This window comes from Physella acuta, unplaced genomic scaffold, assembly GCF_028476545.2.
Source record: "Physella acuta isolate Inbredline_101_S28 unplaced genomic scaffold, ASM2847654v3 ptg000405l, whole genome shotgun sequence".
Taxonomy (NCBI): domain Eukaryota; kingdom Metazoa; phylum Mollusca; class Gastropoda; family Physidae; genus Physella; species Physella acuta.
The window spans coordinates 1,074,671-1,099,297 of NW_026731924.1; the positions used below are offsets into that span (position 1 = coordinate 1,074,671).

General features: G+C 36.1%; 1 protein-coding gene across 5 annotated transcripts; it reads right to left on the reverse strand.

Moving 5' to 3' along the window:
• Window positions 1-897: 897 nt before the first annotated feature.
• On the reverse strand, window positions 898-23,690 carry LOC131942381 (aplysianin-A). Of its 5 annotated transcripts, none has more exons than XM_059302217.1 (10): window positions 23,543-23,690; window positions 16,101-16,178; window positions 15,688-15,927; window positions 15,403-15,559; window positions 9,232-9,333; window positions 4,279-4,413; window positions 4,041-4,127; window positions 3,173-3,281; window positions 2,118-2,203; window positions 898-1,662 (listed from the first exon to the last, which is right to left on the reverse strand). In XM_059302217.1, the coding sequence occupies exons 2-10, from the start codon at window positions 16,162-16,164 to the stop codon at window positions 1,074-1,076; spliced, it is 1,569 nt and encodes a 522-aa protein (XP_059158200.1). In that variant the 5' UTR covers window positions 16,165-16,178; window positions 23,543-23,690; the 3' UTR covers window positions 898-1,073. The 5 variants fall into 5 exon arrangements, with proteins under 5 accessions (XP_059158200.1, XP_059158201.1, XP_059158199.1 ...); XM_059302218.1 differs by lacking the exon at window positions 23,543-23,690 and adding an exon at window positions 22,850-22,895; XM_059302216.1 differs by lacking the exon at window positions 23,543-23,690 and adding an exon at window positions 22,640-22,704.
• Between the last annotated feature and the right edge of the window lie 937 nt (window positions 23,691-24,627).

Consider the following 24,627-nt stretch of genomic DNA (forward strand, 5'->3'; position numbering starts at 1 on the left):
GCTAGATTGATGAAATTTAATATATAAATTTTATATCAAATGTGTAGTTCTGTATTACTTTTTCAGCGATTTCCTGTAAACGGAAGAGGAATTAATTCTACTTTTGGTTTTTCAAAAGCCTATAATTTGAGTATAGAGGTTCTATATTTAAAAAAAAAAAGTGTAACTGTCCCTTAACAATTATATCAATCACTGAGAAATTAATAATTAATAATTACGTTTAATGATTTAATTATTAAACGAATTGAATTATTTCCGTTTTGATAAACTCTCTCTCTCTCTCTCTCTCTCTCTTTATAACTAATAACGCCGTATCATTGAGTTTCTCAAGAGAAATATCCAAGGGAGCGGTAGTTATCATTGACTCTGTCATGGATAATTTCATTGAGTCTGACATAGAAAAAAGTGTTTGATCTGCCAGACTTTTATATATTAGGATTCGAGAAGTTAAGGGAAATCACTCTCGCTTTATTATATGTAGACCAATTTTCCACTCAATTGTGCATAAAATTTTACTTTGTTTAATGAGCAGATTATTTTTTTTTGTCTACTCAATTCAATTAAAAAAACAAACAAATTTAAATAGTGTTTCTTCTAGATTTTTTGTCTCGGGGGGGGGGGGGGGGGGGCACTTGAAATTTTCGAGGGGGGGGGGGGCGGTAAACTTTCTTCGCGGAGGGGGGGGGGGCGGACACTGTTAAAAGTATATATTTTCTATTTAAATTATATAAATTTCATTTCGTTCGGGGGGAGGGGGGGTGGGGGGGGGGTAAAGCCCCCCCCCGAAAGGGTGCCTGTAGGAAACTCTGAATTTAAGTATTAAAAAAACCATTTCTATTGCACGATTGCACTGCAAGTGCCATCTCCCGTAAAGCATAGAAGAATATACGAGTCAGATTATGGTAATTACTCCCGCTTTATTGAATTTCATGTTAGGTTTAACAAAATTGTCCAAAATATTTCAAATGTGATAGAATTGTCCAAAATATTTCAAATGTGATAGAATTGTCTAAAATATTTCAAATTTTATAAATTTGACCAAAAACATGGAGCTTTTTTTTAGGATTAGATGATCAGTTAAAATAGAGAGAAAAAACCCTGTCGACAGTGGAAAGGGCACCTTCAGACCAGCCCACGCGATAACCTTTGGTGTAATCTGCCCCAACCACAAACACGTCGTCAGTCAGTGACGGGTGTTGAACGGTTGAGATGACGTCATCATACCTATATCCTGCTCTCCAAACGACAAAGCCACAACCAAAAGGATAAGACACCCAGAACTGAGACAGTGACGTCAGAGGCGCTGGGATCTGGTCTCTCTTCATGCCGTAGGCTTTGGCCAGGTCGGTGAGAAGTTGCTCGGCCATTGGTGTCTTGACCCGCTGTGCGCCAGGGGCCGAGCCTGCTAGAAGATTCCCCTTAGTGTTGAGAGCTAGCAGCCTGCTCGATTTACTGTCGTCAGCGTAACTTGCCAGCAGAGCGTAGACTCCAGTTACGTTGGATCTCCCGAAGTCGTAGGCTTGACTGAATGCCTGGTCAGAAAACATGACGGAGCTGGCGTGGGGTGCACTCTCCAGCCACCAGGGTCGCGAGAACGTCATGAAGACTTTGCTGACCGGAACTTCCCTGACTGCGTTGATGGCGTCATCGACTCTCTTGTCTCTGGAGAAAAAAATTTGACGGTGAACTTTAGAATCTACTTTACCTAGGGGTCATTGTGAGAAAGTTAGACTTAGAATCTAACTTTACCTAGGGGTAATTGTGAGAAAGTTAGACTTAGAATCTACTTTAACTAGTGGTGATTGTAAGTCAAATCCAGACGTAACTGTATAACCTACGTCATTTAAATTTGTGTCTAGAATGTGTTTCATAGGCCGATAGGGCACATGATTATAATATTTGTATTGGAATCATTTTGTGTTCCTACGATTTTTTAATATTTTTAATTCTGCACAAAAACTATTTGAGTGGAACCCAACCCATTTTTACCTGAATGGACCCCAATCAATTTTTAACTGAAAGGACCCCATCCATTTTTATCTGAGCGGACTCCAATCCATTTTAGTTGAATGGACCCCAATCCATTTTTACCTGAATGGATCCCAATCTATTTTTACCTGAGAGGGCTCCAATCAATTTTTTTTAAAGCAAATTTCGGTACAGCTAAAATCACTTTCCCGGCACAAACAAGATCTCTGCCAAGCTGAAAGACATTTATGTTGATTATGTTTCATGTTATGTTGATTATATTTCAAGTTATGTTGATTATAATTCAAGTTATGTTGATTATGTTTCAAGTTATGTTGATTATGTTTCAAGTTATGTTGATTATGTTTCAAGTTATGTTGATTATGTTTCATGTTATGTTGATTAAATTTCAAGTTATGTTGATTATATTTCAAGTTATGTTGATTATGTTTCAAGTTATGTTGATTATGTTTCAAGTTATGTTGATTATGTTTCAAGTTATGTTGATTATGTTTCAAGGTATGTTGATTATGTTTCAAGTTTTGTTGATTATGTTTCAAGTTATGTTGATTATGTTTCAAGTTATGTTGATTATGTTTCAAATTATGTTGATTATGTTTCATGTTATGTTGATTATATTTCAAGTTATGTTGATTATAATTCAAGTTATGTTGATTATGTTTCAAGTTATGTTGATTATGTTTCACGTTATGTTGATTATGTTTCAAGTTATGTTGATTATGTTTCAATTTATGTTGATTATGTTTCAAATTATGTTGATTATGTTTCAAGTTATGTTGATTATGTTTCAAGGTATGTTGATTATGTTTCAAGTTTTGTTGATTATGTTTCAAGCTATGTTGATTATGTTTCAAGTTATGATAAGCTGGCTGTAGAGCTAAGGGGTAAGGTCTAGCCTTTTAACGACTAGAATAATAAATTATTCGCGTTAAAATTATCCTCGCCCTCTACTAAAATTGTTCACCCCCCCCCACACGCTCGGGCAAACGTTAAACAGGTGAACATACATGAAGGAAATCGACTTTCGGGCAGGTGTGCGGCGGCTGAGGCCGAGCCTTTGGGCCAAACAAGCAATCAACAGGGGTACATGAGTATTTTTAGCTCTTAGTTTATGTTCAGATGATGATAAGGCAAGATGTCTTGTGGGTAAATATGGTCAAGTATCTGATAACAATGCACTGACCATTTCAAACGTGTAGCCATTCTGTGTGTTTGTGTGCACAAGTTCAAGGACGTAGCTGTCTTGCCATTTCCTGATTGACACCAGACGTCTGTTGAGGTTTAGCTTGTGTCTGGAATATTCAGAGAACTTTTTGTGTTTAGTGTCAGTTGGATTTGAATTTTATCAATCAGCTTTTTCATTCATGCAGTAGTAAAATTAGCTTTTTCATTCATACAGTAGTAAAATCAGCTTTTTTTTCATTCATTCAATAGTAAAATCAGCTTTTTTTATTCATTCAATAGTAAAATCAGCTTTTTCATTCATTAAATAGTAAAATTAGCTTTTTTATTCATTTTATAGTAAAATTAGCTTTTACATTCATTCAATAGTAAAATTAGCTTTTTCATTCATTCAATAGTAAAATCAGCTTTTTCCATTATTCAATAGTAAAATCAGATTTTTTCATTCATACAGTAGTAAAATCAGCTCTTTCATTCATTCATTAGTAAAATCAGCTTTTTCATTCATTCAATAGTAAAATCAGCTTTTTCATTTATTCAATAGTAATATCAGCTTTTTCATTCATACAGTAGTAAAATCAGCTCTTTCATTCATTCATTAGTAAAATCAGCCTTTCCATTCATTCAATAGTAAAATTTGTTGTTTCATTCATTCAATAGTAAAATTAGCTTTTTCATTCATTCAATAGTATAATTAGTTGTTAATTAAGGCTAGGACTTGACCTAAGTGCCTGCAGTGGGGTGGGGTTGTGATGGTCTGAGAATTGTCTCACACATAGGAGAGTTGCACAGGCTATAAATAGATCACAGGTCAATGACTTTGAAACAGCTACATCTAATTCCAACGTCTTCAATTCGAGAAAACTGACCCTTTGTTAGCCTGGAGAAACTTGTCGATAAGCTTGACCGGTATGGCGTTCATGCCCTCTTTAATCGTCTGCACCACGAAGTCACCACTGTTGGGTAGAACAATGATAAACACGTCAGTCTGTCGGTGTGTTAGTCACTGTGTATGTGGGTCGGTCTTTGTGTCAGTGGGTCGGTCTCTTTGTTTGTCGACCAGACTGTCTCGGTCGATCGGTCGAAGAAAAGCAGTCGTTAGCTGACCTATCAGGGCCCAGGTTATTCTCAAAAATTGGAAGCGGGGACGTGTCGGGGGCACCGACAAACTCAAAGCGTGCGATAGCCCGCAGAAAAGCTTTCCCTTCTGATGTCGCCACGGTGTCAAAAGCTTCGTCGAATCTGAAAGAGAACGCATGTTTTAATCCTAATATGACTTTATATTTTGATCGATTCATCTGGCTTTATATCCTAATCGAGTTAATCTGACTTTAAATCCTGAGCTGTAATTCTGACTTTATATTCTGGTTAATTAATCTGACTTTATATTCTGGTCAATTAATCTGACTTTATATTTTGGTAAATTAATCTGACTTTATATTCTGGTTAATTAATCTGACTTTATATTCTGGTCAATTAATCTGACTTTATATTCTGGTTAATTAATCTGACTTTATATTCTGGTTAATTATTTGACTTTATATTCTGGTTAATTAATCTGACTTTATATTCTGGTTAATTAATCTGACTTTATATTCTGGTTAATTAATTTGACTTTATATTCTGGTTAATTAATCTGACTTTATATTCTGGTTAATTAATCTGATTTTATATTCTGGTTAATTAATTTGACTTTATATTCTGGTTAATTAATCTGACTTTATATTCTGGTTAATTAATCTGACTTTATATTCTGGTTAATTAATCTGACTTTATATTCTAGTTAATTAATCTGACTTTATATTCTGGTAAATTAATCTGACTTTATATTTGTGATAGATTGGAATCACTGACGAGCAGCCACATTGGTTGTTAACAGTCGTTTATTCACACCATGAGGAAAGAGATGGAGGGCGGAAGTCACGAGAGACTTATATACATAATATGTAAGGGACATCACTCAAGATAACAATATAAATATAATACTAATACAGAAGAGTGAGTTCCCTTGACCTCACAATTATCTCAATCTATTACATCCCTTTACCCTTAGAACACAATAACACATCTCTCAATAGAACAATTGATAGTATCCTAAAATCACCAATGAGAAATTATATTGTAACATGAACACTATGGTAGATTACATCCTTACAAACAATGCACAATATGTTACAACACAATTAAAATACAAACAATGATGTCAAAGTCCTTTTGACCTTTAAAATCATAGGTCTAACTTATTTGGGACTTTGATTGTCCTGTTTGACCTTCTCAGTGGCTTTTGATTTGGTGACTCAATATTCTGACCATTTGGATTCTCTATCTCAGGAGGTCTAGGATTTAAATCATTAACTCCAGAATTTACATTTTCTGACTCCAGACAACTTGGTTCACTCATATCAACAGAACTTGGTTGTGGAACAAACTGAGTTGGTGTGAACTGATCAGATTTGGTGGGATTGATAGATTCACACTTATTATCTGCACAAGTTATTTTTAACTGGTCTGCATGTCTACGGACAATAAGTCCATCATTTGTTTTTACTTTATAAGACACAGGTCCTGTACATTGAACAATTTGACCTGGTATCCATTTTTCCTTTCTCCCATAATTTCTTAGATACACATTATCATTAACTGCAAATTCTCTTTCAATGAATGTTTGTCATGATTTACTTTTGTGTATGTTGATGTTGGGAAACAGACCTTTGAACAGTTGGATGTAGTAGGTCAAGATGAGTTTTAATTTTCCTACCACATAGCAATTCACATGGTGCAACATCTGTTGTTATATGAGGAGTTGTGCGGTATTTGGCTAATAACCTGTTTACTCTTTCATTGTCACATTTAGCTTCTTCTGTTTGGTATTTACTTTTGATGTTACCCTTTTAGTTTCTGTAAGTGCTAATGATGTTAGCAAGGTTGTTTGATGATCACATTCCTTCTTACTTAAAGCATTTGAACTTGCCATATCACCATAATCATTTATTAAGTTACAAATACTTTGTTTAGGCAACTCTGACTGATAATGGACTGCATCTTCTCCATCTTTTATATTATCTTCACAAAGGTTTTTATTTCTTATTTTATATGGCCTTAAGTCATCATTCACAGACTCTTCAGGCCAACCATTCTTACAGTACTCATATACTTTTATCAAGCACTCATCTTTTTGTGTTTCTCTTTTAATATCATTCACATTTATATTGGAGTTATCCATGATAGTGAAGAGAACAAAAACATCTTCTGGTACATAGCTAAGGCTTTGGTTTTTAAAGGTAATCTACTAAGACTATCTGCACTATTCTCAGATCCAGGTTTGTATTTCAATTCATAATTGTATGCAGTTAGTGTGATAGCCCATCTTTGAATTCTTGGTGAGGCATGCTCAGGTAGGGTTTTGTTTTCTCCAAACAAACCTAGCAATGGTTTATGATCTGTAAAGATGGTGAACTTCCTACCAAACAGAAACTTATGAAATTTCTTAACACCAAAAATGATGCCTAAGCCTTCCCTATCTAACTGAGAATAATTTTTCTCAGCCTGGTTCAAAGATCTACTGGCAAAAGCAATGGGTCTGTCACCCTTCTCATCCATGTGGGATAAGACTGCTCCTACACCATCAGGTGAAGCATCACATGTTAATATAAGTCTTTTCCCTGGGTCATAGTGAGTTAGTAAGGTGTCAGAAGACAAAGCCTCTTTTGCTGTATTAAAAGCAGTATCTTGTTGTTTACCCCAGTGCCAAGTTGCATTTTTCTGTAGCAGCTTGTACAGTGGTGATAGTTTACCAGACAGATTCCCTATGAACTTTACATAGTAATTTATCAAGCCCAAAAAAGCTCTTAGTTGTTGGGTATTTTCAGGTTTGGGTGCTTCTTTAATGGCTTTTGTTTTCTCAGGTTGAGGTCTGATGCCTTGTTTGCTCAATATATAACCAAGAAAACTAATTTCTGTCAGCATGAATTGACATTTATCTTTGTTTATCTTTAAACCTTTTTCACCAACTACTTTCAATACTTTATCAAGTGTTTTAAGATGTTCAGTGTCATTCTTACCAGTTATGTACACATTGTCAAAGTACACACAAACATTTGGAATATCCTTAAAAATACTTTCCATGACAGCTTGGAAAATTCCAGGGCTAGATGATATGCCAAAACATAGTCTTTCATAGTCTTGGTGAGAGTTAACATAGTGCTGCTTTTGGTTGCGGTACTGTCTTGACTGGCTAGATTTAGCAACAGACGAAGACTTTGCAAAGCAGGCCTTGGCAATGTGACCTTGCTTACTGCACTTATAACAAGTTGCAGACTTGAACTTGCACCGATGAGATGCATGGGGACCTTTGCATCGATGACATTTTTGATAATTATTACTAGATTTAGATCTAGGATTTAAACGTGCAGGCTGTTTAGCATAAGTTGGAATGCTCTGATGGGGTTGGTGTTTGTTGACTAACCTGCTGTTTACTGCATGGATCTCTGAAGGTGCTAGAGATTTTGCCGCATCTGATGACTGCTGGAATGAAGTTGCTAGTTGTATTGCTTTTTCTAATGTTAGATCTGACTCGAGCAGCAACTTTCTTTGAATATCACGGCTGTTTACACCTGTCACAAACTTTTCACATAGTCTGTCAGACAGCGTATCGCCGAATTCACAAAATCTACTTAGATGACGTAAAGCAGCAACATATTCTGATATTGACTCGTTTGGTTGACGAGTCCTACTGTCAAATCTAGCTCGACATAGGAACTTTGATGGGGTAGGCGCATGGTGGTCTGTTAGCAATTTGCTCAGCTCGTTAAAGCTCTTGGTAGTTAGACTAGCTGGTGCGCATAAGTCCTTTAGTAGCCTAAATTGTTGAGGCCCTATGACTGTTAACAAAACAGCTCTCTTTTTGGCTTCTATCGTCACGTCGTTTGCTTCAAGGTAAAAGCTTAACCTATCTAGATAATCATGAATGATTTCATCATTCGAATCAAATTCTTTTATTTGGCCATACAGCGCCATTATTCTAGAAATACTTAGCTAATATGCTCTAGCAAACCTCTTTTTGAATAATTAGGTGCTCTTTCTAGTGGATTATCCCATCCTCGTCGCCAATGTGATAGATTGGAATCACTGACGAGGAGCCACATTGGTTGTTAACAGTCGTTTATTCACACCATGAGGAAAGAGAGGGAGGGCGGAAGTCACGAGAGACTTATATACATAACATGTAAGGGACATCACTCAAGATAACAATATAATTAATCTGACTATGGGGTTGGTGTGGCCAGGACGGTAAAGTTAATGTTTACTAAACCAAAAAGTCTCGAGTTACAACCCCCGGCAGTTGAGGCTCGGTAGCTAGAGATAGTACCCCATCTGGGAGAGACACTTCCAAATAAAAAAAACACTTGACTTGTAGTTCGGTCTTGGATGGACAAAGCAGGCTGAAACCGGAGCCAATGGCCTATGTGGCGCATTTCAAGTTGACACGTAATCAGTGTTTCTACCAGACTTTTTTTCTCCGGGGGGGGGGGGGGGCACTTGAAATTTTCGGGAAGGGGGGAGGGCGGACTAAAATTTCCTAGAGGGGGTTGGTCACTGTTAAAAGTATACATTTTCTATATGAATTCCATTTCGTTCGTGGGAAGGGGTGGGGGTGGGAGGGGGGGGGGGGAAGCGGTAGACTTTCTTCGGGGGGACAGAGACCCCCCCAAAGAAATGCCTGGAAGAAACGCTGCACGTAATACTTAATTGTACAATCAAGAACGAAGAAGAAGAAAATAAATCTGACTATATTTTATAAGGATCAATTGACACAAATCCTAATAAAATAATCATAACTTCGGGTAAGATTGAAATTATTGTCCATTTGGAGGACAATTGATCAACTCGACACAATGGTAATAGTTCAAGTAAGTGGTCACTCTCTGTGTATTAGCTTTCATGTATCTGCCCTCTGCCCATGTATCTGCCCTCTGCCCATGTATCTGTCCCCTGTCTATGTGTCTGCCCTCTGTCCAGGTGTCTATCTGCTGCCCATGTAGCCAGCAACTAGCTACTCACGGTACTTTGTACATGTAGCGACCGTCCGCGAGTTTAAGTTGCATTAGAATGTCTTGCGTCACCTGTGTGCCGTTGTACCCAGTCATCTTCTCCAGGTAGTATCTGTGGTACAACAGAGTACAGTTAGTGGACATGTGGGATGGTTATATATATATATATATATATATATATATATATATATATATATATATATATATATATATATATATATATATATATATATATCCCTCTCTCTCTCTCTCTCTCTCTCTCTCTCTCTCTCTCTCTCTCTATATATATATATATATATATATATATATATATATATATATATATATATATATAAATATATATATATATATATATATATATATATATATATATATATATATATATATATATATATATATATATATATATATATATATATATATATATAATATAAGCGGGCTGAGCGTGTGTCAGTCTTTCTGTCATCGCTATAGATTTTGAAACCATATAAGTAAACATCGCACCATACTGTGCTTTTCAGTGCACTGCAGTGTCTTATTATAAGAAATAGAGTAGGGTTTGTTTATATAACGGCACAGAGCTATTTTAAAATTGCCACCGTTTTTACTTTTTTGCATAACGTAAAGAAAATATTAAATACACGCACATTGCTAAAGCATATTAAAAGGATCAATGTCAAATATCATTTTCGTTTATATTCCTAGAAAAAATGGATACATTTTCATAACATAATAACAGTAGGGTAGAAAAATCTAATTAAACTGTTTAGTAATTTTGCCAAAGGAGGTAATTTAAAAATAAATTGAACTCGCGCTAAAAATGTGAATGCAAAATCTGCAAGACGGAATAATTGTTGGAATAATATAATTAGCAAAATGTGAATGCAAATTATGCAGACGTGTAAGAGTACATTATGTTGGAATATTATAATTAGCATTGATTGATAAAAGGCTATATTTTATTTATTTTATTCACTGAATGTACTATTTACTAATTAAAATTTTTAATCAACTATTCTCGAATTATTATATTAAGTCATCACGTTCATTAGGTGCGCAATGATTTTAGTCTTGAAACTTTATTGTAAATTTTAAAAAGTACTGAAAAAAATGCATGAATTTATAAAGTGCAATATGGTCGGTAAAACACGGATATTCTAAATACTGCGTTTAATTTATTTTATACACTATACGTATTGTTTACTAATTATTATTTTATCTTTTGGTTTCCGGACAAGCTAGGGGTTTTATAGCAGAGGCGTAGCAGGGGGGGGGGCATTTGTCCCCGGGCGCCGACCTTAGGGGGCGCCTAAATGGGCTGGAAATACAAATTGAAAAGTTGCGGGGGGGGGGGGGGGGGGAGGGGGTGCAAATCGAAAGTTTGAGGGGGCGGGGTGGAGATTGAAAGTTTGAGTTTGTCCCCGGGCGCGGAAAGGGTCGCTACGCCTTATTCACGGAGTCAGACGCGTCCGCCGGCGCTCGGAAAGGGCACGATTTGGCGCTACGGGCTCGACTGTGAGCAATATGCCTTGATGATTGCATTTAAATTGTTTTTATGGTATGAGTGTTGTGGTTTTTTTTTCGTTTGTGATTTTTTTTTTTGCGTTCATTTGTGTTGTGTTTAGTTTTGTTCTATTCCCAAGTTGGTACATTTAAAAAAAGATTTACCGTGGCGGAGCACGGGATGCAGCTAGTATATATATATATGTGTGTGTATGTGAAAACTTTATAAAGTTGTTGAGAATGCTCCTATGATTGCATAGAAGTAATAGTAACACAGAAATAGGCTTAAGATAATTTCTGGCCTGAAATTAGTGAGTTTTAAAAACCTTATTTACGCCCAACAAAAATTGTGAAAAGTTAAACTTCATATTAGCTGGCTTGTCGGTCGGTCAAAAGAGTATGAACCACGGAAGCTTGATATCTGTAGTGATTTCCCTTGTTCGTTTCAATCCTGTTTCTTTTAATATTTCTTTTTTGCACTTATATTATTAATTTTCAATAAATACATTTTTTTTTGTGGCTCAATTTAAAGATAATTAAGAGAAGAAATCGCTTTGTAATTTGCTTAAATCAAAATCGACTTTTAATATACCGTATACAGAGAAAAAGCAAATTGCGCCCTGCCGGGGCGCCACCCCTGCGAATTTGAAATTTTTTTTTCGGAGAAACTTTCCCAGTAATATTCTCAGCAACTTCCTAATGTTTCACGGCGATGTGATGAGAGGTGTAGTAATGCATAAAAGACAGACACACACAGAGACATACATTGCTTTATACATATATATATATATGAAATGAGCTTTTTGTGCATGGAAGTGGTTTGAAGGTTTGCCTATATTTTACACTACAGCTAGTGTAGGGTTTTTACCTGTTTAACAGTCTGTTTTAGTTAATGTAGAACAATCATCGCTGTAGTGGACATTTTTTTTTTTTACAAAACCATTAGATATCAAGGTGCAAGAAAAAAAAACACATTTTGGTCGGATTTTCGGGCCCCTAAAAGGCCCGCCCGTCTAGTAGTTCCGGTTCCCAGAAAGAACCGCAACGGAAAAAAAGCGCAACGGAAAAAAGAGCAAAACAAAAAGCACAACGGAAAAAAGCGCAAAGAGAAAAAAGCGCAGACAGAAAAAAGCGCACACAGAAAAAAGCGCAAACGGAAAAAAGTGCAAATAGAAAAATGCGCACACGGAAAAAAGCTCAAAGAGAAAAAAGCGCAAACAGAAAAAAGCGCAAAGAGAAAAAAGCGCACACAGAAAAAAGCGCAAACAGAAAAAAGCGCAAACGGAAAAAAGGCGCAAAGAGAAAAAAGCGCAAACGGAAAAAGCGCAAACAGAAAAAAGCGAACAAGGAAAAAAGCGCAAACGGAAAATAAGCGCAAACGGAAAAAAGCGCAAACGGAAAATGCGCAAACGGAAAAAGCGCAAAAGGAAAAAAGCGCACACAGAAAAAAGCGCAAACAGAAAAAAGCGCAAACGGAAAAAAGCGCAAACGGAAAAAAGCGCACACAGAAAAAAGCGCAAACGGAAAAAAGCGCAAACAGAAACAGAAAAATGCGCAACCAGAAAAAACACAACGAAAAATGTGCAAAAGAGAAATTTAGCACAAAGACCATATGGACTAGATGACACATTTATACATGACTGTTAGGGCTGCTGTGAGAGTGTCGTGTAATGTCGATAGTTTTATGTTTATACGAGAATAGTAGTTGAGTAATTATTGACCAAGTAAATAATAGGCATTGTGTAAAGTGATTATCGCCTGTATCGTGGTGATGGGAATGCAGATGGTAGTGGTACGCTTTAAATGGTAGTAGATCACGTGATCAAACACGACACTCTCACAGCAGCCCTAACAGTCATGTATAAATGTGTCATCTAGTCCATATGGTCTATGTGCTAAATTTCTCTTTTGCACATTTTTAGTTGTGTTTTTTCTGGTTGCGTATTTTTCTGTTTGCGCTTTTTTCTGTTTGCGCTTTTTTCTGTGTGCGCTTTTTTTGTTTGCGCTTTTTTCCGTTTGCGCTTTTTCCGTTTGCGCTTTTTTCTGTGCGCTTTTTTCTGTTTGCGCTTTTTTCCGTTTGCGCTTTTTTCTGTTTGCGCTTTTTTCCGTTTGCGCTTATTTTCCGTTTGCGCTTTTTTCCTTGTGCGCTTTTTTTCTGTTTGCGCTTTTTTCCGTTTGTGCTTTTTTCTCTTTGCGCTTTTTTCCGTTTGCGCTTTTTTCTCTTTGCGCTTTTTTCGGTTTGCGCTTTTTTCTGTTTGCGCTTTTTTCTGTGTGCGCTTTTTTCACTTTGCGCTTTTTTCTGTTTGCGCTTTTTTCTCTTTGCGCTTTTTTCTGTGTGCGATTTTTTCTCTTTGCGCTTTTTTCCGTGTGCGCATTTTTCTCTTTGCGCTTTTTTCCGTTTGCGCTTTTTTCTGTTTGCGCTTTTTCCGTTTGCGCTTTTTTCTATTTGCGCTTTTTTCCGTTTGCGCTTTTTTCTGTTTGCGCTTTTTTCTGTGTGCGCTTTTTTCACTTTGCGCTTTTTTCTGTTTGCGCTTTTTTCTCTTTGCGCTTTTTTCTGTGTACGCTTTTTTCTCTTTGCGCTTTTTTCCGTTTGCGCTTTTTTCTGTTTGCGCTTTTTTCTGTGTGCGCTTTTTTCTCTTTGCGCTTTTTTCCGTGTGCGCTTTTTTCCGTTGCGCTTTTTGTTTTGCGCTTTTTTCCGTTGCGCTTTTTTCCGTTGCGGTTCTTTCCGGCCACCAGTAGTTCCGCCCCTGCTGTTTTATATATTTACTAGGCATACTGCCAAGCGTCGCTTAGGTTTTCAAAAACATTTGAGAATTTGAATACTTAATTATTTAGTGACGGCTGAGGTATGGAGTGCTTAAATTTAAACAGTAATGCTAATTTTGGAGAAAATGTTGTTGTTCTTTGTTTTCAAAAGTCCATTTTCAAAAAATATTGGAAAGTTCGAAATGTATGACTAAAATGGAATTAGAACTACAGAGGTTCCATGAACAGTATATCGCATAATTTATATTACATTGACTTTTAAAATTTATTAACTTATTTAATTAGGATACGTACCTTAATAAACAACTTAATTTGTTACTGAAACAAATGCTATACTTCGTTATTTTCTGTTTATGTTTAAAATAGTATAAAAATGTTTGAAAAATAATTATTTTTAAAAAGTTACCTCCCTTGAAAAATGAACGAATGAAGTATGTCTTTGTTTACTTTTTTTTTTTACAAACAATTTTTTATAAGAAAAAACATCATCTGGACAAATCTAACGTCCCAAATGGTTTTTTTCGACGGGAATAATGTTTTTTTGTTATCCTCCGGGGTCGGTTTACGACCTCACAAAATATTAGGGAGATCGTTCGTCAATTTGTTTATACATATCTTATATAATGAGATCTTCACTCGCGGTCACTTTTTAGCCCTCGTCGAGTGCTTTGAGTCTGACCAACAGTTTTTTCATACGGCCTAGTCATCTATAGAGGTGCATGCAAAAGAAATGGCCAGATAAATAGAGGTTGAGTATCCTAAAATTTATGTTGAAAATACCCTATTTTTCCCATAAAATACAAAGATTATATAGGGAAATAAGACTGGTAAGTTTTGACCCATTTCCCGATTTTTCTCGGACATGCGAGTTTTTTGTGACACCCTAAGGCGTTCTCCTACCACCTCACAAAATTGCAAGGGGGGTCGTCGGGCAAATGTTTTTTTTTCGTAATAGAGCCCATATAAGGCGCCGGTCAGTCGAGGTCAGTTTTGACCCCCTCTACGCGGACTTGTTGGCCAACCGGCACCGGCTCTCGTGTTCTATCGCCCCAAGGCAGACTCATGCAAAATTTGAAGCGCCTGCGGCACTTGATCACTTTGCTTTATATATATAGATTACAAGCAAAGTGGTCAGATACCGGATAGGGTACTCCCTGGCACCGCATGCGATCAAAATTTGACAGGCTCCTGCCTCGTGCCGACAGAACTCGGGGACCGATACCGATCGCCACAAAGTCCACTAAGAGGGGGGTCAAAACTTACCTCGACTGACCGGCGCCTTATATGAGCTATATATTGAATAAAAATGCTCACATAGGAACCCCATCATAACTCCTTAGGTTGTGGACCGACCCTCGGGAGTAACAAAAAAATCTATGATATCTTCGGGAAAAATTCGAAAGGCCTTTAGAAGTGACCAGTCCGTATATCCATATATAAACATTGTTCATTTGGTGAAAAACGATGACTATTTTCAAAACCATTTTAGGGTATTTTGGCTTTGTACATCTGGTTCATTTTTTCCGTAGAACTGGGAAAATGAATTGGCCTTCTCAGGGGTGGATTAAGCTCGAGCTGGGCTCCCGGCTATAATATATATATATATATATATATATATATATATATATATATATATATATATATATATATATATATATATATATATATATATATATATATATATATATATATATATATATACCTAAAAGGACGGGGCACCTGATTCTACATGTTTTTGTCTTTTAAAAACATCGCTTTCTCTCTACACTATTTTCAGAGTTCGAATCTCATAGAATAATAAATAAATAATACATGAAAGCGAACGTCTAAATAATACCAATTTTGCTAGTTATGACGCCAATTGCCTGAATGTATATGTTAAGGTTGCTGTGACCGACCCCACCCGACATACCTAAACAAACGCCCCTGGTTCGCCTTTTCCTCAGGACTCAGGTTGTAGGGCACGTCGCCGCCGCTGACCTGTGCTGAGGTCAGAGTTCTCCCTCTCAGGTAATAGAGGGCATTGGCTGAATTCCCGTGATTTAAGGTAAACGGTTCCTTTGTCAGTCCTGTTAAAGAAAGTTACATGATACATTTTGTCTGGGTAACAAGCAACAGCAGCCGGAACAGCAGTAGCAACAGCAACACCACTACAGCAGGAACAGCAACAGCAGGGCTAGCTCAAATCAAATCTTACCCAGTGCCTTAGACAGCTCCTCGACTCTGACGTGAACTTCAGGTATGAACCTCATCCCCCCTGCCTCCAGCAGGAGACCTGGGGCGTTGGGCAGGGTTGTCGTGTACAGCCTCCCGCCCACACGGTTGGAGAATTCGAAGACTTCAACAGCTTTTTTAGCGTCGCGAAGTTTGTAGGCTGAATAGGCCCCGCTGGGCCCCGCCCCTATGATGGCCACATCCACGGTCCGCGAGCAGCCATCTTGTAAAACATAGTTTGAGGAAAAGAGTTTCCATCGTCAATTAATTTTAACCTCTAACCCTTACATCGGACTAACCATGTGTACACATCTGTGTATGTGTTTGCGTACAAGTTCATGGGTAAGAGCGTGCGAAAGTGGGCTTCTGTATACATGTGCGTGTATTTCAACTTACTTTGACGAGAATGGTCAGCAGACGACAGAGTCACAAACAGTAGCAGGAACACCCACGAGCTCATGATGTCATCACACACTAAAAATAGAACCATCTTCTTTCTTACAACTAAGCAAAAATGCACAAGGTAAAGTACCACTTCCAGTTACCGAAAAGCGTTCATATTTTAATAGAAGCATGCGCATACAATGTATTATTTATTTCTAAAATTTCGTCTACCTAGCTTGAACAAAACTCAATCTATTGGATTTTCAGAAACCGGAAGTTGAATACCGGGAATTGTTCAAAAGTTGATAAAGAACTTTAAATTTGATAAAACACCTATACATGATATTTAGAGAACATAAACGAAACGGTAAGCAAGTTATCGTGTTCACATACATACAGTTACACAGACATATTTGCAAAACTAATTTTTTTCCAAGTCAGGGAAGTCTAAAACTTCGAGCTTTGTAAACATCTATATTTCAATTTTTTTGCAAACTTTTCAATTCTTCAATTCTACTTTATATACGAGAAAGTAAACACGTAATTTACGCAAAAGTTTAGGGGAGATCACTCCTGTTTTTTTAAATTTTATTTTGACAAAATGTTATGTTATATATGCCACTGACTTCAGTTGAAAAAATGTAATGCTATATCATGTCAGAGGTTCTTAAACAATCATGCTGTTAATACCAGATCAACCATGGGTCAAAGACAGTAAAACGAATGACGAATGTCAAAGGTCATAACTAATAATAAATAATGCTCAAGGTCACAACTAATATCAAATGTCACAATATGACAAGAGTCACCATTAATGACAAATATCATAGTTTCACAACTAATGACAAATGCCAAAAAATTACAAATAATGACAAATGTCACAGTGTCAATTAATGACAAATATCAGATGGTCACAACTAATAATAAATGTCACAAAGTCCCAAAAATATTGGTATGCGGTGTTGTGTATGTATTGTTTGGAATGTATTGTTTTTTTTTATATGGCATATGTGTTTGGTGCGGATATTAGATGGCGTTTCGATTGCCGGAGGGGATAGGAAGGTTGTCTGTGTGGTCAGAGCCTAGACTGTCCGAGGCATCGAAGGTACATAATATTCCATCGAACGGTGTGTTTTGCTTTGTATATTTTGTTTTGCCTAGTTTTGTTTCTATTTTTTAAATTTTATATCTTTTCTTAAAAGATTGGTTCAAATTTTGGAAAATACATTTTATTAAATTGTTAAAGTTTTTTGTGTGTTTCTTATCTAGTCTATGGTTTAGATTTAACCACCGTGGGTTTTATCTTGGTTACACTGACCGGACAGTTATTACATACCCTAACCCTAACCCTAACCCTAACCCTAACCCTAACCCTAACCCTAACCCTAACCCTAACCCTAGGTAGATAGTATAGTTACCCCCCCCCCTAGCAAGGCTTACATATATGCAATACAAAAATATGAACATGAGTGTAATTGATGGTTCCTAAACGGCTTTAATTTTTAAAAATTTAAATGTAATTTTAAAGCTTGCCATATTACTTTTTAAAGATTTTTTTTTAGAACTTTAGTATGATTACCTAGACTTTTCAAGCCTTTTAAATCGGCAAAATTTGAGTACAAATTACTATGAGTTTTTTTATGAAGTGAGGTTTTCAGAATATCGATCACGGAGTTCTTGTAAACCCAATCAATGTTTGTCTTACGAAATTAAAACTTCAGGTTATAGGCTAGATAAAAATAAATAGAAATATGCAGCCTTAAACTAAAAAAATATTTTCAAGTTTTCTGGATTTGCAATTTTTATATCATTGATTTTAAAAGTATTTTTCTTTTTTTTTTACGGCCACTTTGATCACACACACACACGCACATGCACGCACACACACACACACACACACACAGTTTTTTATATCCATGTCAACATCAATGATCGACTCCAGCTCATCCAGCTCGGCCGCCTGTATACATTTTAAATAAACCTGGAGTGATCTCCCCTAAACTTTCTCGAATATTCTTATATAAAACAACAGGGGATGGGAACTCCATTTTAAATACTTAAAGTTTTTGAAATAGAATAAAATCTCGTAGAAAAAAGAATTGCACACCAGGTGAACGCCTAATAAAATGTGTATAAATGTGCGGGATATTATTAGTACATTATAAATTTATATGCGTTTTTTAAGAAATCGGAAATAGCGTAAATATGTACTTCCGGTCAACGGAAATTACTCAAAATTTGACAGAAGGTAGAGAATTAGATATTTTACTTACATGTGAAATTTCATGCATCTATCTAAAATAGTACGCAACTTATAGGCTTTTGAAAAATTCATAGTAGAAAAAGTACCACTTCCGGTTATAGGAAATCGCGCAAAAGTTGATCAGGATCTACGATTTTTATAAAATACTTATATATGAAATTTCATCAACCTAGCTGTAACGGTACTCAAGTTATCGTTTTTATTCACAGACAGACAGACAGACACACAGACATACGGACAGAATTGCAAAGTCTAGTTTTTACGACTCGATAACGCATAAAACGCCAAAACGTTGTTATATTTGTATTTATAATTTTTGCCTGATTAAAATAAGTCCTCTATACTCCGGATGTGATGAAGGACTGAAGAGTAAAACGGTGAAAACTGTCAAAATTTTATGTTATTTTTGTGCACGATTACAATACTTTCTCTATACTTCGTATATACGAGAAAGTAAAAAAGGGACGTCAGAAAAGCTTGTAAAATAAAATTTTTGAACACACAATGGACACCAGCGAGAAAAGTCTCAAAGGTATTTGAGAGGTGCATAAATTAATTTAAAAATCTTGCACGGCGTAGTTACAATTAAAATGGTTATAAAATCCTGTCTGTTTTTTTTCGGACTTTACTAAAGATTGGATGTATTTTATGTTTTTAATATTTTCGGTAACTAAATAAATTTTTTTAAAAAGGCAAAAACAATTTGGTTTTCACGTGTAATGGCGACATAAACAATGGCTGCCATAAATTTTATTGTACACATTGTAAGCTAAAAATAGAAAAATGGGTCATGGTGTTAAATTTGCATAGTTATTTAAAAACTTGATCTGCAAAATTTTGTAAACAGATTAACTATGAAGTGGGGCTGTCAGAAATCGATCACGGAGTTCCTTTACAGCCAATCAATGTTTGTCTTACGAAAGTGAAACATCGGGTTATAACTTAGGCTTGATGAAAATAAATAGAAATGTAGCCTTAAACTCAACAAATTATTTTCAAGTATTCTGGATCTGCAACTTGTATAGCATCTATATACTACTAAAAGTCAAGTTTGTTTACATGTTTGAATATTTATTTGTTTTTTTGTTTGTTTGTTTGTTTGCCTGATCGACTATTGTGATATGTTCGACTCAATCTGGATAGCTGTAAAATAGTATGTAGGTAGAGAATATATACTACTAAAAGTCAAGTTTGTTTACATGTTTGAATATTTATTTGTTTTTTTGTTTGTTTGTTTGTTTGCCTGATCGACTATTGTGATATGTTCGACTCAATCTGGATAGCTGTAAAATAGTATGTAGGTAGAGAATAATTTTTTAATGCAGACAGACTGTTAATCACACATTTATTTAAAGACGTTAATTAATTTATTGATTTATTCATACGCAGAATAACCCATTTTTTTAAAAAAGATTAAAACGACCACTACACTCGGCGGGACCGTGACGTCACAGGTTTTTGTTTACTCTTTAGTACAATAAAATGGCGGCGTCTATCGAAGAAAATTGTGTTCCCATTCAAAAGTTTAACGCGTTCTAAATCTAATTTTCTGTCGGTCATAACTTTAACAATACGTCCGTTTGCTGTATTTATTACGTTCCAACACTTATATCAATTTTAAACTGTCTTTTGTCATTTAGTTTTACGATAAATTTCTCTAGATCTACAATCTGTCCAAGAAAATGTTAAAACATTGACTAAACTTTGTGGGAATAGTGACGTCCCTTGATGTGTTTACTTTTTTAGTACAATAAAAATGGCGGACTCCATCATAGACTTTGTGGCCCATTCAAAAGTTTAACGCGTTACAAAGCTAATTTTCTGCCGGCTATAACTTAAACAATACGTCCGTTTGCTGTATTTATTACGTTCCAACACTTATATCAATTTTAAACTGTCTTTTTTCATTAGTTTTACAATAAATTTCTCTAGATCTAAAGATCAGCTGTTGAAGGAAAGTTAATTTAAGTTATGAATCTAGCCTAGATTCTAGACTAGAATCTAGATCTAGCCTAGATCTAGGTCACTAGACTCAATGTACATTCTAGATCTAGACTTAATGTAAATTCTACATCTAGAATCTATTTCAGGCCTTAATTATTTTATATAAATCTTTGTTTAGCTTCAATGATCATCTAATTCGAGAATAAATGGGATTTTTTAAAATCTAGGTTCTATATCTAGATATAGTAGGATTACTAACTAACTTGGAGGCGTGGTCGGCTGCTAACAACAATATGGCGTCCGGACCGGACGAATGACTTCGGACCATTTTTAGGCCATGTTTACCACGAGCAAGATGGCGGGTGTTCACATTATTTAAACATGGTATAGGTGGCCAGGGCTAGATATGCCAGAAAAGCATTTTAAAATTTGCTTTGGAGAGTGAAGGCTAAATTTTAAAGTCAGTGTCATAAAAATTAATAGAACTTTTTTTTTACGTTTTCAATTATTTTTTCTTAAGCCCTATATGTGAATGATAAGGTTGACTATCAGGAACTCGCGGGGCACAGGGCAGGTGAAGTAGGGTTCATCTGTTTCTTTGTCCTAAGCATATGAAGGGATAGTGTGGTCAGAGACATGCTCGGCTGGAATAGTTTTTTAAACGATAAAAACATGTTGTCTGAGACTTGGCGGGACACTGGGCAGGTAAAGTAGAGTTGAGTAGGTCACCTGTGACGTCAGTATATGAAGGGATAGTCCGAAATCGGTGTTTTCGGTGTTTTTAAATGATAAAAAACATCTTTTTGAATGTGGGGTCTGTTTTTTGTGACGATAAGTGACACTGCAGTAGCGTAGCGAGGAGGGGGGGGGGGCGGGTGGGAGGGGAGGCGGGGGGGAGGTGGAGGGGGGGCGGGGGGGGGGGACATATGTTGGGGCGCCAAAATGGTTTGGAAAAATAAATTGAAAGGTTGAGGGGGGTTCAAATCGAAAGTTTGAGTGGGGGGGGGGTGCACATCAAAAGTTTGAGGGAGGGGGGGGGGGGGGGTGAAAATCGAAATCTTTGGGGGGGGGGGGGTTAAAATCGAAAAGTTTGTCCCCGGGTGCCGGGAAGGGTCGCTATGCCTCTGAGTGACAGACGTGATGTTTTTTGATGGATGACCCCCGAAACCCACAGTTATCCAACGGATGACGGGTATTCTAGTTGATTCTAAAAATATTACATTTCTGAATTAATTTTAGGCTTAAGTTTTTAATAAAATTTTATCATTTATTATTTTTATGGTCCTAAATCTAAATAAACCGGGAGTGATCTCCCCTAAACTTTCTCGAATATTCTTATATAAAACAACAGGGGATGATTTTTAATCCATTTTAAATACTTAAAGTTTTAAAAATAGAATAAAATCTCGTAGACGAAAGAATTGCACACAAAGTGAACGCGAAATAAAAAAAAGTGCTTAATAGTGCGCAATATTATTAGTACTTTAAAAATTTACATTAGTTTTTTGAGAAAATCGGAAGTAGCGTAAATTACTACTTCAGGTCAATGGAAATTACCCAAAATTTAACAGAATGTAGAGAATTAGATCTTTTACTTACATGTGAAATTTCATTTATCTATCTGAAATAGTACTCAAGTTATAGGCTTTTGAAAAATTCAAAGTAGGAAAAGTACCACTTCCGGTTATCGGAAATCGCCCAAAAGTTGAAACGGATCTACGATTTTGATAAAATACTTATATATGAAATTTCATCAACTTAGCTGTAACGGTACTCAAGTTATCGTGTTTACACACGGACAGACAGACAGACACACACACAGACACACAGACATACGGACAGAATTGCAAAGCCCAGTTTTTTCAGACTGGATTACGCATTAAACCTCTTAATTTTGATAAATCTGGATTGATAATTTTTGCCCGATTAAAATAAGTCCTCTATACTTCGGATGTGATGAAGGACTGAGGTGTAATACGGTGAAAATTGTTAAAATTTCAAGTGATTTTTGTGCACGATTACAATACTTTCTCTATACTTCGTATATACGAGAAAGTAAAAAGCACATTTTTATTCCATGTCAACAACATTACGGAAGGAATCTCGTCAATTCGCTGGTGTCCATTAGGCCCTACTTGTCATAAATCTTAATTTTTTCTATGGTGAACTAATATTGGTACACAAAACAATTTATTTAATTAAAAAAATTAAAACAACAATTAACCCTAACGATCTTCGTTGGTTGACAACTTACCCTAACGATCTTTGTTGGCTTACAACTTATCCTAATGATCTTTGTTGGTTGACAACTTACCCTAACGATCTTTGTAGGTTGACAACTTACCCTAACGATCTTTGTTGGTTGACAACTTACCCTAACGATCTTTGTTGGCTGACAACTTACCCTAATGATTTTTGTTGGTTGACAACTTACCCTAATGATCTTTGTTGGTTGACAACTTACCCTAACGATCTTTGTTGGCTGACAACTTAACCTAACGATCTTTGTTGGCTGACAACTTACCCTAACGATCTTTGTTGGCTGACAACCTACCTTAACCAACGATCTGTGTCTGTTGGCCGTTGGTATTCTGGCGTCTTTTATAGGTTGTATGGGTGCAGTAGCGTAGCGAGGGGGGGGGGGACATATGTCCCCGGGCGCCGACCATAGGGGGCGCCAAAATGGGTTGGAAAAAAATTGAAAGGTTGAGTGGGGTGCAAATCGAAAGTTTGAGCGGGGCGGGGGGTGGGGGGTGCAAATCGAAATCTCGAGGAGGGGTGCAAATCAAAAGTTTGAGAGGGGGGGAGGGGTGCAAATCGAAAAGTTTGTCCCTGGGCGCCGGGAAGGGTCGCTACGCCTCTGTGTGGGTGTAAGGTTTGCTGTTATTTACGCCACCCCTACAGGAGTTATCTAGTTGTTCAACTTCGCTTTAGTGCAAAACAGGAGCTCTGTAAAGCCGCACAAGTCAATTATCCGAAGTATATGCATTATACATTGCACTACACACGTACGCACACCTACTCACACAGATCCGCAGAATGTACATTATACTTACATACAGATAAACACTTCACAGTCACAGCACACACTCATATAGCTGGTTTTAAAAGTTAATTAATATAAGCATCTGACATAATAAATATCCACATTATACGAATTATTAGTACTAAAAGAAAACAACAACAACAACAAAAAACACAACAACCAAGCCATTATTGTTTGACTGATTTGAAAAATGCTACTTACATATTTCAACAGATGTGCCCTATCATCCATACATATGGTAGGTAAAGTGGAAAAAGCTTTTTCTTCTATGCAGCTACATGAAAGACTTAATTAACAAAATTGATCAATGCTAAATTGATTGCTCTACCTTAATTAACAGACTATTGCATAGACAAAAAAACAACAAGTACGTGGGCTGTAGTGTTAAGATAGGCAAAACTTCAAACCTCTTCCATGACTTATCGCCCCATTTTTAAATAGTCTAATACGGTAGCCAAAATGCTCATTTTAATACTTTTGTACTAAGCTATCTAAAAAGCAATTTTTCTCTTAATTTTTATTAAATCAAAGTATACTAAAGAATGACACACCTGTAAAAAAAATTGGTTCAAAATTATTTTTAAAAATTCATTTAAAAAAAAACAACGTTTTAATAACAAGCTTTTACACTACAATTTAAATAACTATAAAGAAAAGCGTGGGTCACTTTCGTATCTATTGGATACCTTTATTAATATTTAGAAAGAGACCCACGCTTTTCTTTATAGTTATTTAAATAGTAGTGTATAATTTATGTTCTACTTTTTAGTGCATTATTACATAAAAGCTTTTTATTAAAACATTTGTAATGATAATTTTTTCAGAACTTTATGTTTTATTTACACTAGAGTTGGATGACTAAAAACCATTGTGCACCTGTTGAACGTGATGATATGTGCCTAATAGTGCGGAATAGTTTGTTGATGCAGCCTACTAATTTGGACAAAAGTTTTAATTGATTCATAAAAAATTAATTAGGCATCCAATTAAGTCAAACTTAATGCCATAATGCATTGTCTTCATGCCTTGACCAACGTTCCTACTACGAACCGTATCTGTCTGTTAGAAATGTCCGAAATTTCGCTCGGGCGTTTCGATCTAGACAGACAGACTGACAACAGACTGACGACAGACGACAGACAGAGGAAGTGAGTTAATTGTTTTTCATAAAAAACGTTTTAATAGCAAGCTTTTATGTAATAATAAATTATGCACTGCTATTTAAATAACTATAAGGAAAAGCAAGGATCACTTTCGTATCTATTGGATACCTTTACTAATATTTA

Excerpts from the sequence above, each read along its gene's own strand:
- LOC131942381 (XM_059302217.1), bottom strand. The coding sequence starts at position 16,164 with ATGAGCTCGTGGGTGTTCCTGCTACTGTTTGTGACTCTGTCGTCTGCT. Across the intron at positions 4,414-9,231 it reads CGCTACATGTACAAAGTACC|ATTCGACGAAGCTTTTGACA; the intron begins GTGAGTAGCTAG and ends GTTCTCTTTCAG. Across the intron at positions 1,663-2,117 it reads ATTGATTGGAGCCCTCTCAG|AGACAAGAGAGTCGATGACG; the intron begins GTAAAAATAGAT and ends TTTTTTCTCCAG.